This window comes from Bos indicus x Bos taurus, chromosome 1, assembly GCF_003369695.1.
Source record: "Bos indicus x Bos taurus breed Angus x Brahman F1 hybrid chromosome 1, Bos_hybrid_MaternalHap_v2.0, whole genome shotgun sequence".
Lineage (NCBI taxonomy): Eukaryota > Metazoa > Chordata > Mammalia > Artiodactyla > Bovidae > Bos > Bos indicus x Bos taurus.
Window position 1 is genome coordinate 42,157,255 of NC_040076.1, and position 13,029 is coordinate 42,170,283.

General features: G+C 39.3%; 1 protein-coding gene across 1 annotated transcript; it reads left to right on the plus strand.

Moving 5' to 3' along the window:
- Positions 1–1,525: 1,525 nt before the first annotated feature.
- LOC113898589 (olfactory receptor 5AC1-like) lies at positions 1,526–2,449 on the plus strand. The gene has a single exon (XM_027551877.1). The coding sequence runs from the start codon at positions 1,526–1,528 to the stop codon at positions 2,447–2,449; it is 924 nt and encodes a 307-aa protein (XP_027407678.1).
- The last annotated feature ends 10,580 nt before the right edge of the window (positions 2,450–13,029 follow it).

Below are 13,029 nucleotides of genomic sequence, written 5' to 3' on the forward strand. Positions count from 1 at the left end.
TCTCTATTCCCTATGTTACATCATTGTCTTCTCAATTACTTAGACAATATCTATGGTGTGGGGTAGGAGACTAACCTTATTTACTAATCCTTCCAGACAGACAGCAAAGAGTGTCAGCATAACCCATTGAATCAGCTGTCCTTTTCCTACTGAACTAAACTATCATATTTGTTTCATGCCACATTCCCATTTATACTGGAACCCACTTCTGAGTTCTCTATTCTGTTTCACTGATCCTCTGGCTTTTTCTTATACCACTATCTTAATGTTTTGATTATTATGTCTCTACATTATTGTTCAACATCAATTAAGGTATTTGTGACTACTTCACATTTATATTTTTCTTGGGCAGAATAAGAAGTTATTTTCTTCCATATGAATTTCAATGAGTTCAAGCAATTCTAAAAACTGTAAGTTATCCATGTTAGATTGAAAAGGATTTGCATTTAAATTTGGTAAATGCAAATTTACCTATCAATTTAAGTGAATCTAATTTTAAAACATTTTATTACAGATAATTTTGAATATATACAAAAGTAGATAAGTGAAGGTAAAAATTAAGAACTACTAATTAAATGAGAAGCATGTCTTATATCGGAGAAGGCAATGGCACCCCACTCCAGTACTCTTGCCTGGAAAATCCCATGGACGGAGGAGCTTGGAAGGCTACAGTCCATAGGGTCGCTGAGGGTCAGACACAGCTGAGAGACTTCACTTTCACTTTTCACTTTCATGCATTGGAGAAGGAAATGGCAACCCACTCCAGTGTTCTTGCCTGGAGAATCCCAGGGACGGCAGAGCCTGGTGGGCTGCCGTCTATGGGGTCACACAGAGTCGGACACGACTGAAGCGACTTAGCAGCAGCATGTCTTATATGTCAGTAACATGACAATCCACTGTTTTTATAACTCTTTTGTGAATTTTCCCTCACTTATTCTTTCATTTTAGTGGTTAGCTGGTCAGATATGGCAAAAGAAAATATGACTCTGGTGACAGAGTTTGTTCTCACAGGACTCACAGATCTCCCAGGGCTTCAGGTCCCCCTGTTCCTGGTCATCTACCTCACCACCATGGCAGGCAACCTTGGACTGATTTTTCTCATCTGGAAGGACTCCCATCTTCACACCCCCATGTACTCATTCCTGGGCAGCTTGGCCTTTGCAGATGCTTGCTCGTCATCTTTTGTGACTCCCAAGATGCTTGTCAACATGAGTCAAATGATGTCTCTCTTTGACTGCATGGTCCACTACTATTGTTTTGGTTCCAGTGCCACCAAAGAATGGTTCCTTCTGGTGGTGATGGCCTATGACGGCTATGTAGCCATATGCAACCCCTTACTTTACCCTGTGGTGATGGGTAAGCAATTACTGAACTGAAGATATATTCTTAAAAATGTCCTGATTAAAGGGGATACATAAACAAGGAAGATGCATTTAAAAAAAAATAAAATAGGACTATTTCCATGGTCTTTTATGACTATGTTCTTCACCTACTCTTTTCACTGCAGTGGTCAGCCTGAGTGGATATGATGGAGGCAAACAAGACTCTGGTGACGGAGTTTGTTCTCACAGGACTCACAGATCTCCCAGGGCTGCAGGTCCCCCTGTTCCTGGTGTTCCTGGTCATCTACCTCACCACCATGGTGGGCAACCTTGGACTGATTTTTCTCATCTGGAAGGACCCCCATCTTCACACCCCCATGTACTCATTCCTGGGCAGTTTAGCCTTTGCAGATGCTTGTTGTTCATCTTCCGTGACTCCAAAGATGTTTATAAATTTTTTATCAAAGAATCATGTAATACCTCTCTTTGACTGTCTGACCCAATTTTATTTTTTTGGTTCCAGTGCTACCACAGAATGTTTCCTTCTGATGGTGATGGCCTATGACCGCTATGCAGCCATATGCAACCCTTTGCTTTATTCAGTAGTCATGTCCAACAGACTCTGTATTCAGTTTCTAGGTGTTTCATATTTGACTGGTTTTCTACATTCAGCCATTCATGTGGGTTTGTTATTCAGATTAACTTTCTGCAGGACCAATGTAATACATTATTTCTACTGTGAAATTTTACAACTATTCAAAATTTCTTGCACTGATTCTACACTTAATACACTTCTGGTGTTTATCTTTTCAGCATTTATACAAGTCTTCACTTTTATGACCATCATGGTCTCTTACACCTTTGTCCTCTTTACCATTCTGAAAAAAAAGTCTGAAAAGGGCAGGAGTAAAGCCTTCTCCACATGCAGTGCCCACCTGCTCTCTGTTTCCTTGTTCTATGGCACTCTCTTCTTCATGTATGTGCGTCCTGGGTCTGGCCCCTCTGAAGAGCACAACAAAATATATTCTTTATTTTATACAATAATAATTCCTCTACTAAATCCTTTTATTTACAGCCTGAGAAACAAAGAGGTTATAAGTGCTTTGAGAAGAATAATGAAGAAATGAATAGTTGCTAGACAATTTTCAAACTGTTTCTTCTTTACTGTCTTCTAAAAATGCCCTCAGTCCTAAAGATTTACCATGGCTCTGCCATTTCATCAGAGAACTAGAGGTCAGCATGGTCTGACCTCTATTCCTACTTCCTACTATTTTTACTTGGATATGGGACCAGTGAAAGTTTGGTAACCTACCTATAACTAGCTCATTTAGAAACACCGTGGTCCATCTTTAGACACTAAGCTTTCGCAAATTAGCTATTTCCCTGAGACTTAAAAAAATTACATAGTAATTGACAGTTTACTAGAAACAGCTGAGACTGGCATATAGGGTTAGGCACTTAGTTCCTTACCCCAGTTCACTGCTCTGGCCCTGCCAGGTAATAAAGCATCACTGTTCTCTTCGTGCACAATAACTACAGTAGATGGATAAACGTCTACTTCTTGACAGAATATATTCCTGAGGAGAAATGTATTGTTTAGTGATAAAAGTTAGGAAAAAGTAAAAGGTTCTAAAAATTTTGTGAATCTTAGGAAGAAAAATGGAAGCAGGCGTGAATTAAAGAATGGAGGATCAAAATTAACCACAGCTCCTACTTGTAAGTCCACATACTATTTTTATCAAGAATATTGCCTGTAGCATAATATAGCATGATATTCAATAACTTATAAGTTTAGGAATATTTGAGTGTAACAAAAAGCAATCTCAGAGATCAGCCTTGGTTGCATTACTATTCCTATCAGTTTTTAGTAGAAGGAAGTAGTAAAGGAAGTTTTTAGTAGGAGGAAGGCAAGGAGCCTAGATCAGAGATAAGAACCTGGTTTAATACGTAAAGATATGGGTGAAAACTTGTGTCAGTGAATTCTCTACCACTAATGTACTTCAATTTGGGATGTGTTCATATATGTATTCAGGCATAAACAGGGGGTCTTGGAATGGATTCCTCACAGATAGGTGGGGAATATATATATGTTCCAGTTTATTTCCGAAGTATTAAATAGACATAAATAATTCAAATCCTCTGTTAGCAAAACAATGTTCCTTGGACAATCTGCTTTTTCTTAGCACATTCAGTTAGGAAAAATAGTTACACAGAATGAGAATGACGTTTAAGTTGTTTAAGAATAAATATGCTTGTGTTCTAGTATTTTAAAAATACTTTAGATCTCAACAGTTCCAATAAATATACTAAAAATATTATCTAAAAATACAGGCTTGTGGTAAATTTCTTTTATCATTTGAATTTATCATATAAATATTATTAGAAAAAATCAACTTGTTTGTATAGACTCAAGGGTATTTCAAATTACCCCCTAATAATAAAACTTATTTTAAAAATATCCCACATGATTAAAAACTTCAAAAGCTATCTGTTCTTGTAGGTGACTTTTAGCAATTTCAGTCCTAAATTGGTTTTGTTAACATTTTAATTTCTTTCTGAATAAAATATTTTTTCTGTAATTTACTATTGGTGTTTTTAAAGTAAATCTTAAATACTTTTCATTATTTATGTACAGGTAAATACATTTATCTCTTAATGTACATGGTACAACATGTTTTATTTGAGATATTTTCAAAAACAACTACGACAGTCACCCCTCATCTGTGGGGAATCCATTCCAAGATCCCCTGTGGATGCCTGAAACTGCTATTGGTTTTGAACTCTGTTTCCTTTTTTCTACCACAACTTTAATGTCTTTCCAGTCTTAACTAAGTACTTATCATACACTGTGGCTGTAACTTTTGCAGTTTGAGGTGCAACAGCAAAATCAACAAGAGTTTCTTTTTCTTTCTTTACACTTTCATGAATGTTCTTACCATAAATTTTAACAACCTCAGCATATGATTTTTTCCTATTAAATGGAGAACTTTCATATTTTCACTTAAAGGAAGCACTTTATGGCTTTTCGTTGTCAAATTGCCAACATCACTACTCTTGTGTTTGAGGGCCAACATTAAGTCAAATGAGGGTTACTTGAGCATAAGCACTGCAACAGCCAATCTGATAATCCAGACAGCTATTAAGTGACTAGGGATGGGAAGTGTATACGTATACAGCATGTATGCTAGCGCCTATGCTAGGCAAAGGGATGGTTCACATCCCAGAAGGATGGAGTAGGATGGTGTGAAATTTCATCACGCTACTTAGACTGTGTACAATTTAAAACTTCTGAATCATTTATTTCTGCAACCATTTAATATCTTGAGACCATCATTGTCTTTGGGTAATGGAAACTGTGGAAAGCAAAACTGTGATAAGGGGGAACTACTGTATATGTTATGATATCTTTTAATATCTTCACAATTGCACAAGTAATACATGGTTTTATCAGGATTGTTTTCATCAAAATCCACACATAACCTTGGAAATAAAGGTTAAGTTAAACTTCAGCATTTTCCTCCAGTTTGATGGCCCCCTGAGGGACTGACATTTATACAGCCTTGTCATGACAACTCAAGAGATGCATCAACTCAGGATAAATTAAATTCTAGGCAGGATTGGTATGAATTGATTGCTGATCTGAAATGTTCCTAAATATATTGTATGTCAAGTATCTTAAAATTGTTTATTGTACAGTCTATGTTTTGTAGAATGCAGATGCACTAAAAAGTGGATGTGAGGGTTTCCCTGGGTGGCTCAGTGGTAAATAATCCACTGGACTATGCAGGAGACACGGGTTCGATTCCTGGTCCAGGAAGATCCCACATGCCAACTAAGCCCATGTGCCACAACTATTGAGCCTGTGCTCTAGAGCCCAGGAACCACAAGTACTGAGCCCACGTGCCACAACTACTGAAGCTCAGGTGCCCTAGAGTCCCTGCTTTGCAACAACAGAAGCCATCACAATGAGAAGCCTGTACACTGCAAAAGAGAGAAGCCTCCACTCTCTGCAACTAGAGAAAAGCCACATGGCAACAATTTGCATTCAGAAAATGACTTTGGAAGCTGTATCTGGGTATCTAAGACCTCTGTCATGTTGCTGTTATGTGTGCTGATACTTCACTTGTTTGGTATTTCTTGCTTAAATTTAGGTGAACTTGGGTAATAATTTGAGTAAATAAACAATGGGTAAGAAACACAAGCTGGAATCAAGATTGCCCGGAGAAATATCAATAACCTCAGATATGCAGATGACACCACCCTTATGGCAGAAAGTGAAGAGGAACTAAAATGCATCTTCATGAAAGTGAAAGAGGAGAGTGAAAAAGTTGGCTTAAAGCTCAACATTCAGAAAACGAGGATTATGGCATCCGGTCCCATCACTCCATGGGAAATAGATGGGGAAACAGTGGAAACAGTGTCAGACTTTATTTTGGGGGGCTCCAAAATCACTGCAGATGGTGACTGTAGTCATGAAATTAAAAGACGAAAAGGTATGAAAAGGAAGAAAAGTTATGACCAACCCAGATAGCATATTCAAAATCAGGGACATTACTTTGCCAACAAAGGTCCGTCTAGTCAAGGCTATGGTTTTTCCTGTGGTCATGTATGGATGTGAGAGTTGGACTGTGAAGAAAGCTGAGCACCAAAGAATTGATGCTTTTGAACTGTGGTGTTGGAGAAGACTCTTGAGAGTCCCTTGGACTGCAAGGAGATCCAACCAGTCCATTCTGAAGGAGATCAGCCCTGGGATTTCTTTGGAGGGAATGATGCTGAAACTGAAACTCCAGGACTTTGACCACCTCATGTGAAGAGTTGACTCATTGGAAAAGACTCTGATGCTGGGAGGGATTGGGGGCAGGAGGAGAAGAGAACGACAGAGGATGAGATGGCTGGATGGACATGGGTCTGAGTGAACTCTGGGAGTTGTTGATGGACAGGGAAGCCTGGCGTGCTTCGATTCATGGGGTCACAAAGAGTCGGACACGACTGAGCGACTGAAATGAACTGAACTGAACTGAACTGAAGCCTATTTCATCTTAAGAATTTGGTTATCATTCTACATTTGAAATCTACAGTGGTCTTATTAAATGACCCTTGTACAACAGAAGGATGGGTCAGAAGGGTCTTTTGAGGTTTCGGTGCTAAGGTAACTGAAAACTAATCTTTAGTTTGAGGCAGTGGACGTTTTTTGAGGCAAGTTACAGGAGACACAGGAAAAGGGCATGGCGACTCACTCCAGTATTCCTGCCTGGAGAATCCCACTGGACAGAGGAGCCTGGTGGGCTACAGTCCATCGCCTAGACTTGGACACAACTGAAGCAACTTAGCATGCATGTATACATGGGAGACACATCTTATCAATGGAATTTAGATGATATAGCTTCAAATTTCTGTAATTTAGCAGAATGTGTTAATAAAGGCAAAAAAGGGAAAATATCTAGAAACATGGCTTTTTTACTTTTTAAAAGCATTGACAAAATGGAAATTATATAAGAACACAAAGAAGCAGACTGAATGAGGGACTTCCCTGGTGGTCCAGTGGCTAAGACTCTGAGCTCCCAGTGCAGGGGGCCTAGGTTCAATCCCTAATCAGGTAACTAGATCCTGCTTGCCACAACTAAAGGTTCACATGCTGCAACTGAAAGATCCCACAGGCTGCAATTAAGACCCAGCACAGTCAAATAAGTAACTAACTAAATGAGTATACTACCCAAAGCAATTTATAGATTCAATGCAATCCCTATCAAGCTACCAACGGTATTCTTCACAGAGCTAGAACAAATAATTTCACAATTTGTATGGAAATACAAAAAACCTCGAATAGCCAAAGCGATCTTGAGAAAGAAGAATGGAACTGGAGGAATCAACCTACCTGACTTCAGGCTCTATTACAAAGCCACAGTCATCAAGACAGTATGGTACTGGCACAAAGACAGAAATATAGATCAATGGAACAAAATAGAAAGCCCAGAGGTAAATCCACGCACATATGGACACCTTATCTTTGACAAAGGAGGCAAGAATATACAATGGATTAAAGACAATCTCTTTAACAAGTGGTGCTGGGAAAGCTGGTCAACCACTTGTAAAAGAATGAAACTAGAACACTTTCTAACACCATACACAAAAATAAACTCAAAATGGATTAAAGATCTCAACGTAAGACCAGAAACTATAAAACTCCTAGAGGAGAACATAGGCAAAACACTCTCCGACATACATCACAGCATGATCCTCTATGATCCACCTCCCAGAATATTGGAAATAAAAGCAAAAATAAACAAATGGGACCTAATTAAACTTAAAAGCTTCTGCACAACAAAGGAAACTATTAGCAAGGTGAAAAGACAGCCTTCAGAATGGGAAAAAATAATAGCAAATGAAGCAACGGACAAACAACTAATCTCAAAAATATACAAGCAACTCCTACAGCTCAACTCCAGAAAAATAAGTGACCCAATCAAAAAATGGGCCAAAGAACTAAATAGACATTTCTCCAAAGAAGACATACAGATGGCTAACAAACACATGAAAAGATGCTCAACATCACTCATTATCAGAGAAATGCAAATCAAAACCACTATGAGGTATCATTTCACGCCAGTCAGAATGGCTGCAGTCCATAAGTCTAAAAGCAATAAATGCTGGAGAGGGTGTGGAGAAAAGGGAACCCTCTTACACTGTTGGTGGGAATGCAAACTAGTACAGCCACTATGGAGAACAGTGTGGAGATTCCTTAAAAAACTGGAAATAGAACTGCCTTATGATCCAGCAATCCCACTGCTGGGCATACACACTGAGGAAACCAGAAGGGAAAGAGACACGTGTACCCCAATGTTCATCGCAGCACTGTTTCTAATAGCCAGGACATGGAAGCAACCTAGATGCCCATCAGCAGATGAATGGATAAGAAAGCAGTGGTACATATACACAATGGAGTATTACTCAGCCATTAAAAAGAATACATTTGAATCAGTTCTAATGAGATGGATGAAACTGGAACCTATTATACAGAGTGAAGTAAGCCAGAAAGAAAAACACCAATACAGTATACTAACGGATATATATGGAATTTAGAAAGATGGTAACAATAACCCTGTGTACAAGACAGCAAAAGAGACACCGATGTGTAGATCAGTCTTATGGACTCTGTGGAAGAGGGAGAGGGTGGGGACATTTGGGAGAATAGCATTGAAACATGTATAATATCATGTATGAAATGAGTTGCCAGTCCAGGTTCGATGCACGATACTGGATGCTTGGGGCTGGTGCACTGGGACGACCCAGAGGGAGGGTATGGGGAGGGAGGAGGGAGGAGGGTTCAGGATGGGGAACACGGGTATACCTGTGGTGGATTCATTTCGATATTTGGCAAAACTAATACAATATTGTAAAGTTTAAAAATAAAATCAAATTTAAAAAAAAAGAAATAGACTGAGTGATGCAGCAAACATGTAAAATAAAATATGTAGAACAGAAGATGGTGATATCAGCAAGAGAAATGAATTAGTGAGGGTGCAACATAAAATTTGGTGGTGAACTATTACCAGCTGGGAGGTAGAAAACTGGTAGTTAGGGCAACTGTATTTGTCTTGCCAAAAAAGTCTCAACAAATTTGTTCTATTTACTCCTATTTGGGGTTTGTCAAAGGGTATTTACAAGGGATACTCCTTTTGTTAAGGCAAAAGAATAAAAAGATGGTTGAGATCTGCTTTAAAATTTTCAACAGGAAAACCCAAACATGTATGACTGGTCTAAGTTAAACGGCTTCGGGGTAGTGAACAGAGTTTTCTGCAATTACCAGAAATGGAAACATAATATATAGTGATATGAATTAGAGACAAAGAGGTCAACATTAAAGGACTAAAAGATAATATTTTGAAGATAATGTGATGTGGTGTTCAGTTCAGTTCAATTGCTCAGTCGTGTCCAACTCTTCGTGACCCCATGAATCGCAGCACTCCAGGCCTCCCTGTCCATCACCAACTCCTGGAGTTCACTCAGACTCACGTCCATTGAGTCAGTGATGCCATCCAGCCGTCTCATCCTCTGTCGTCCCCTTCTCCTCCTGCCCCCAATCCCTCCCAGCATCAGAGTCTTTTCCAATGAGTCAACTCTTTGCATGAGGTGGCCAAAGTACTGGAGTTTCAGCTTTAGCATCATTCCTTCCAAAGAAATCCCAGGGCTGATCTCCTTCAGAATGGACTGGTTGGATCTCCTTGCAGTCCAAGGGACTCTCAAGAGTCTTCTCCAACACCACAGTTCAAAAGCATCAACTCTTTGGCACTCAGCTTTCTTCACAGTCCAACTCTCACATCCATACATGACCACAGGAAAAACCATAGCCTTGACTAGATGGACCTTTGTTGGGAAAGTAATGTCTCTGCTTTTGAATATGCTATCTAGGTTGGTCTTAACTTTCCTTCTAAGGAGTAAGCGTCTTTTAATTTCATGGCTGCAGTCACCATCTGCAGTGATTTGGGAGCCCCCCAAAATAAAGTCTGACACTGTTTTAGTAAGTACTAAAATTATATTAAATTACAAATTGGAATATAAGAAAGTAAGGACAGCCTGTAGAAATGTCACCTCTATCTGAATGTTTTACTGGATTTGATATGTTGTGAGAATGGAGGGCTTTGCCATTGCTTGCTAGTATCTATCAGGTGTTAGTCTAGTTAGCCTCCACTCATTTCTACTTTGACATACAAATGAGAAGCTTTAGAATTGTGTGAACTGATTCTACTGATAACCTTCTCTGTGCTAGGTATGGTGAAACAGTTTAAGAAGTAGAGTGAACTAAAGGTGGCTGGTATACTAATATAGATTTGGCCAAGGAATTACATTTTTATTCTAATTTCATAAGAAAGTTCAAACACTTTCATTTGATGAAGGCTTCCAATACATTGGAAGGCTCCAATGAATAGTTAATTGCTCCTGTGTAGCCATACATCTTCGTTAGATTAAGATATTTGGTCCCTATAAAGAGGACACAGGGTTATTATTGATACATTGAAAATACTATGATATTTTATCTTTTAGAGAAGGAAGACACCTAGGAATAGGAACTGTGGTGACATATATGACTAATCCATAATGGCTAAGTCATTCAGCTAAAATATAGTGTCTTTCCTGATACATAAAAGTTGGGGAAATAACCTGGACTGGACCCCAGCAGACACTCTACAAATAGTATGGAATGAATTACTATCTTTGTAGACTCTCTAGATAAGAAGAGGGTTATTTGCACATTAATGAGTGTATTTACTGCACTTGAGCATTTATTAAACCTTATACTGTTACCGAAAAGAAATCTTAATTTTAATGGGGTTAAGAAAAATAATTCTAGAGACTTACAAACTGAACTCAGTCTCTTTGGAACTGTATCATTCTAAGTCACAAATGACTTCAAATATGTCTGCTGTACAGTTGCAGAAAGATTGGTCTTTGGCAAACATTAACACTATTGCACAATGGCATTCATTGAGGATTTTAGGCTTGTAAGTTACTTGGTGTGCAGCAAAGAAGAACCCTTTGGAAAGCCAAATGCAGGTCTGTTATTAGGCTCTGGTAGAAATAATTTCCTTCAGGGAAAAAGTAGATAATTTTAAACCTTGAGATAACCAATGCTTGTAAAGAATGCCAGAGAAATGTTCCAGAAAATGAGATCACACAGCAGAGGTCATTGACTAAATGAAAAGAGTATATACAGGAATATCCACTCATGGTGGCTCTGGAGGAAGTCTCTCTTATTTTTGTATTCATGACCAAACTATAACTCTGTCACTGAGACTGAAAATAGGACACCCCAAGGAGCTACCATCTCCTAGCTCCTAGTGAGCTAGGAGAATAGTCTGAACCTTTTGATTCTTCCCCTGATGAAGCAAAGCAAACTACATGGTTCATTAACAGAAGGTCCAGAACTGAGACAAGATGGGGAAATCTGTAGCCATTTACTTTGCAGATAAAGGATAAAGTCTTAACTGAAGGAGGCAAGAGTAAATATACACAATGTCAGGAAAAGGAGAGTATACAGAATCCTCACCAGTCTTATTGGGTGGCTTGAAATGAGTTTTGACAGTAATACTTATGTGTTGCACTTTGGGCTTCATTTACCCTGTGGTTGAGGTCATAGAGCAGTAGTAAATCAATGGCCATATATCCCCTTGGACAGCAAGGATATCAAAACAGTCAATCTTAAGGGAAATCAACCCTGAATACTTATTGGAAGGACTGATGCTGAAACTGAATCTCCAGTATTTTGGTAATCTGATGAGAATAGCCAACTCATTGGAAACGTCTCTGATGCTGGAAAGATGGAGGGCAGAAAGAGAAGAGGGCATCAGAGGATGAGATGGCTTGATGGCATCATTGATGCAATGGAAATGAACTTAGGCAAACTTCAGGAGATGGTGAGGGACAGGGAGACCTAGTGTGCTGTAGTCCATCAGGTTGCAAACAGCTGGACATGACCAGGTGACTGAACAACAGCAACAACAACATAAATCAAAACTCTGATCACAAGCTGAAGCTAATGTTAGCAACTTTGGCTAAGAAGCTTAACACCATGTGGACTTACATTACTCATCACCCAGAAAGCAGTGGTTTAATTAAGAACTCGAACAGACTACTTAAACACCTGATATTAAAAATAAACAGTAATAATGGTATAGAGGATTAGCTGGCTTGACTATATAAGTATTTCCATCTGAATAAGAAGTTTAGTAAAGTGGGGATACCTCTACCACAATTTTCAGATACAGAGATGGTAGTGAGGGAGTGGAGATTTCTATACTTAAAAAAAGTAACTTAAGGCCTATCTTCTTTTTAATTAAGATATAACTCCATGGGATCACAAAGAGTCAGACACGATTGAACAACTAACACCACCACTACACAACCACCAACTTGCATATAGGTTTCCCTGGCTAAGCAGTAAAGAACCTGCCTGCAATGCAGGAGATGTGGGCTTGATCCCTGGGTTGGGAAGATCCCCTGGAGAAGGGCATGGCAACCCACTTGAGTATTCTTGCCTGGAGAAACCCATGGGCAGAGGAGCCTGGAGGGCTACAGTCCATAGTGTTGCAAAGAGTCAGACACAAGTTAAGCAACTTAGCATGCATGCACAACTGACATATATGCTTTCCTGGTGGCTCAGATGGTAAAGAATCCACCTGCAACGCAGGAGACCCAGGTTCAATCCCTGGATTGGGTAGATCCCTGGATAAGGAAACATCTACCTGTCCCAGTATTCCTGCCTGGAGAATTCCATGGATATGGGTGCCTGGTGGGCTACAGTTCATGGGGTCACAAAGAGTTGCACATGACTGAACATTTAAGCACACACACACACTTCACTTCTGAGCCATAGTCAGCTCCAGGTCTTGTTTTTGATGACTGTATAGAGCTTCTCCATCTTCAGCTGCAAAGAATATAATCAATCTGATTTCTGTATTGACCATCTGGTGATGTCCATGTGTAGAATTGTGTCTTGGGTTGTTTGGAAAAAGGTGTTTACTATGACCAACGTGCTCTCATTGCCCTGCTTCATTTTGTACTCCAAAGTCAAACTTGCCTGTTACTCCAGGTGTCTCTTTACTTCCTACTTTTGCATTCCAGTCCCCTATAATTCCAGAACATCTTTTAAAATTTGGGGGGGGGGGTTATTTCTAGAAGTTTTTGTAAATATTCATAGAACTGTTCAACT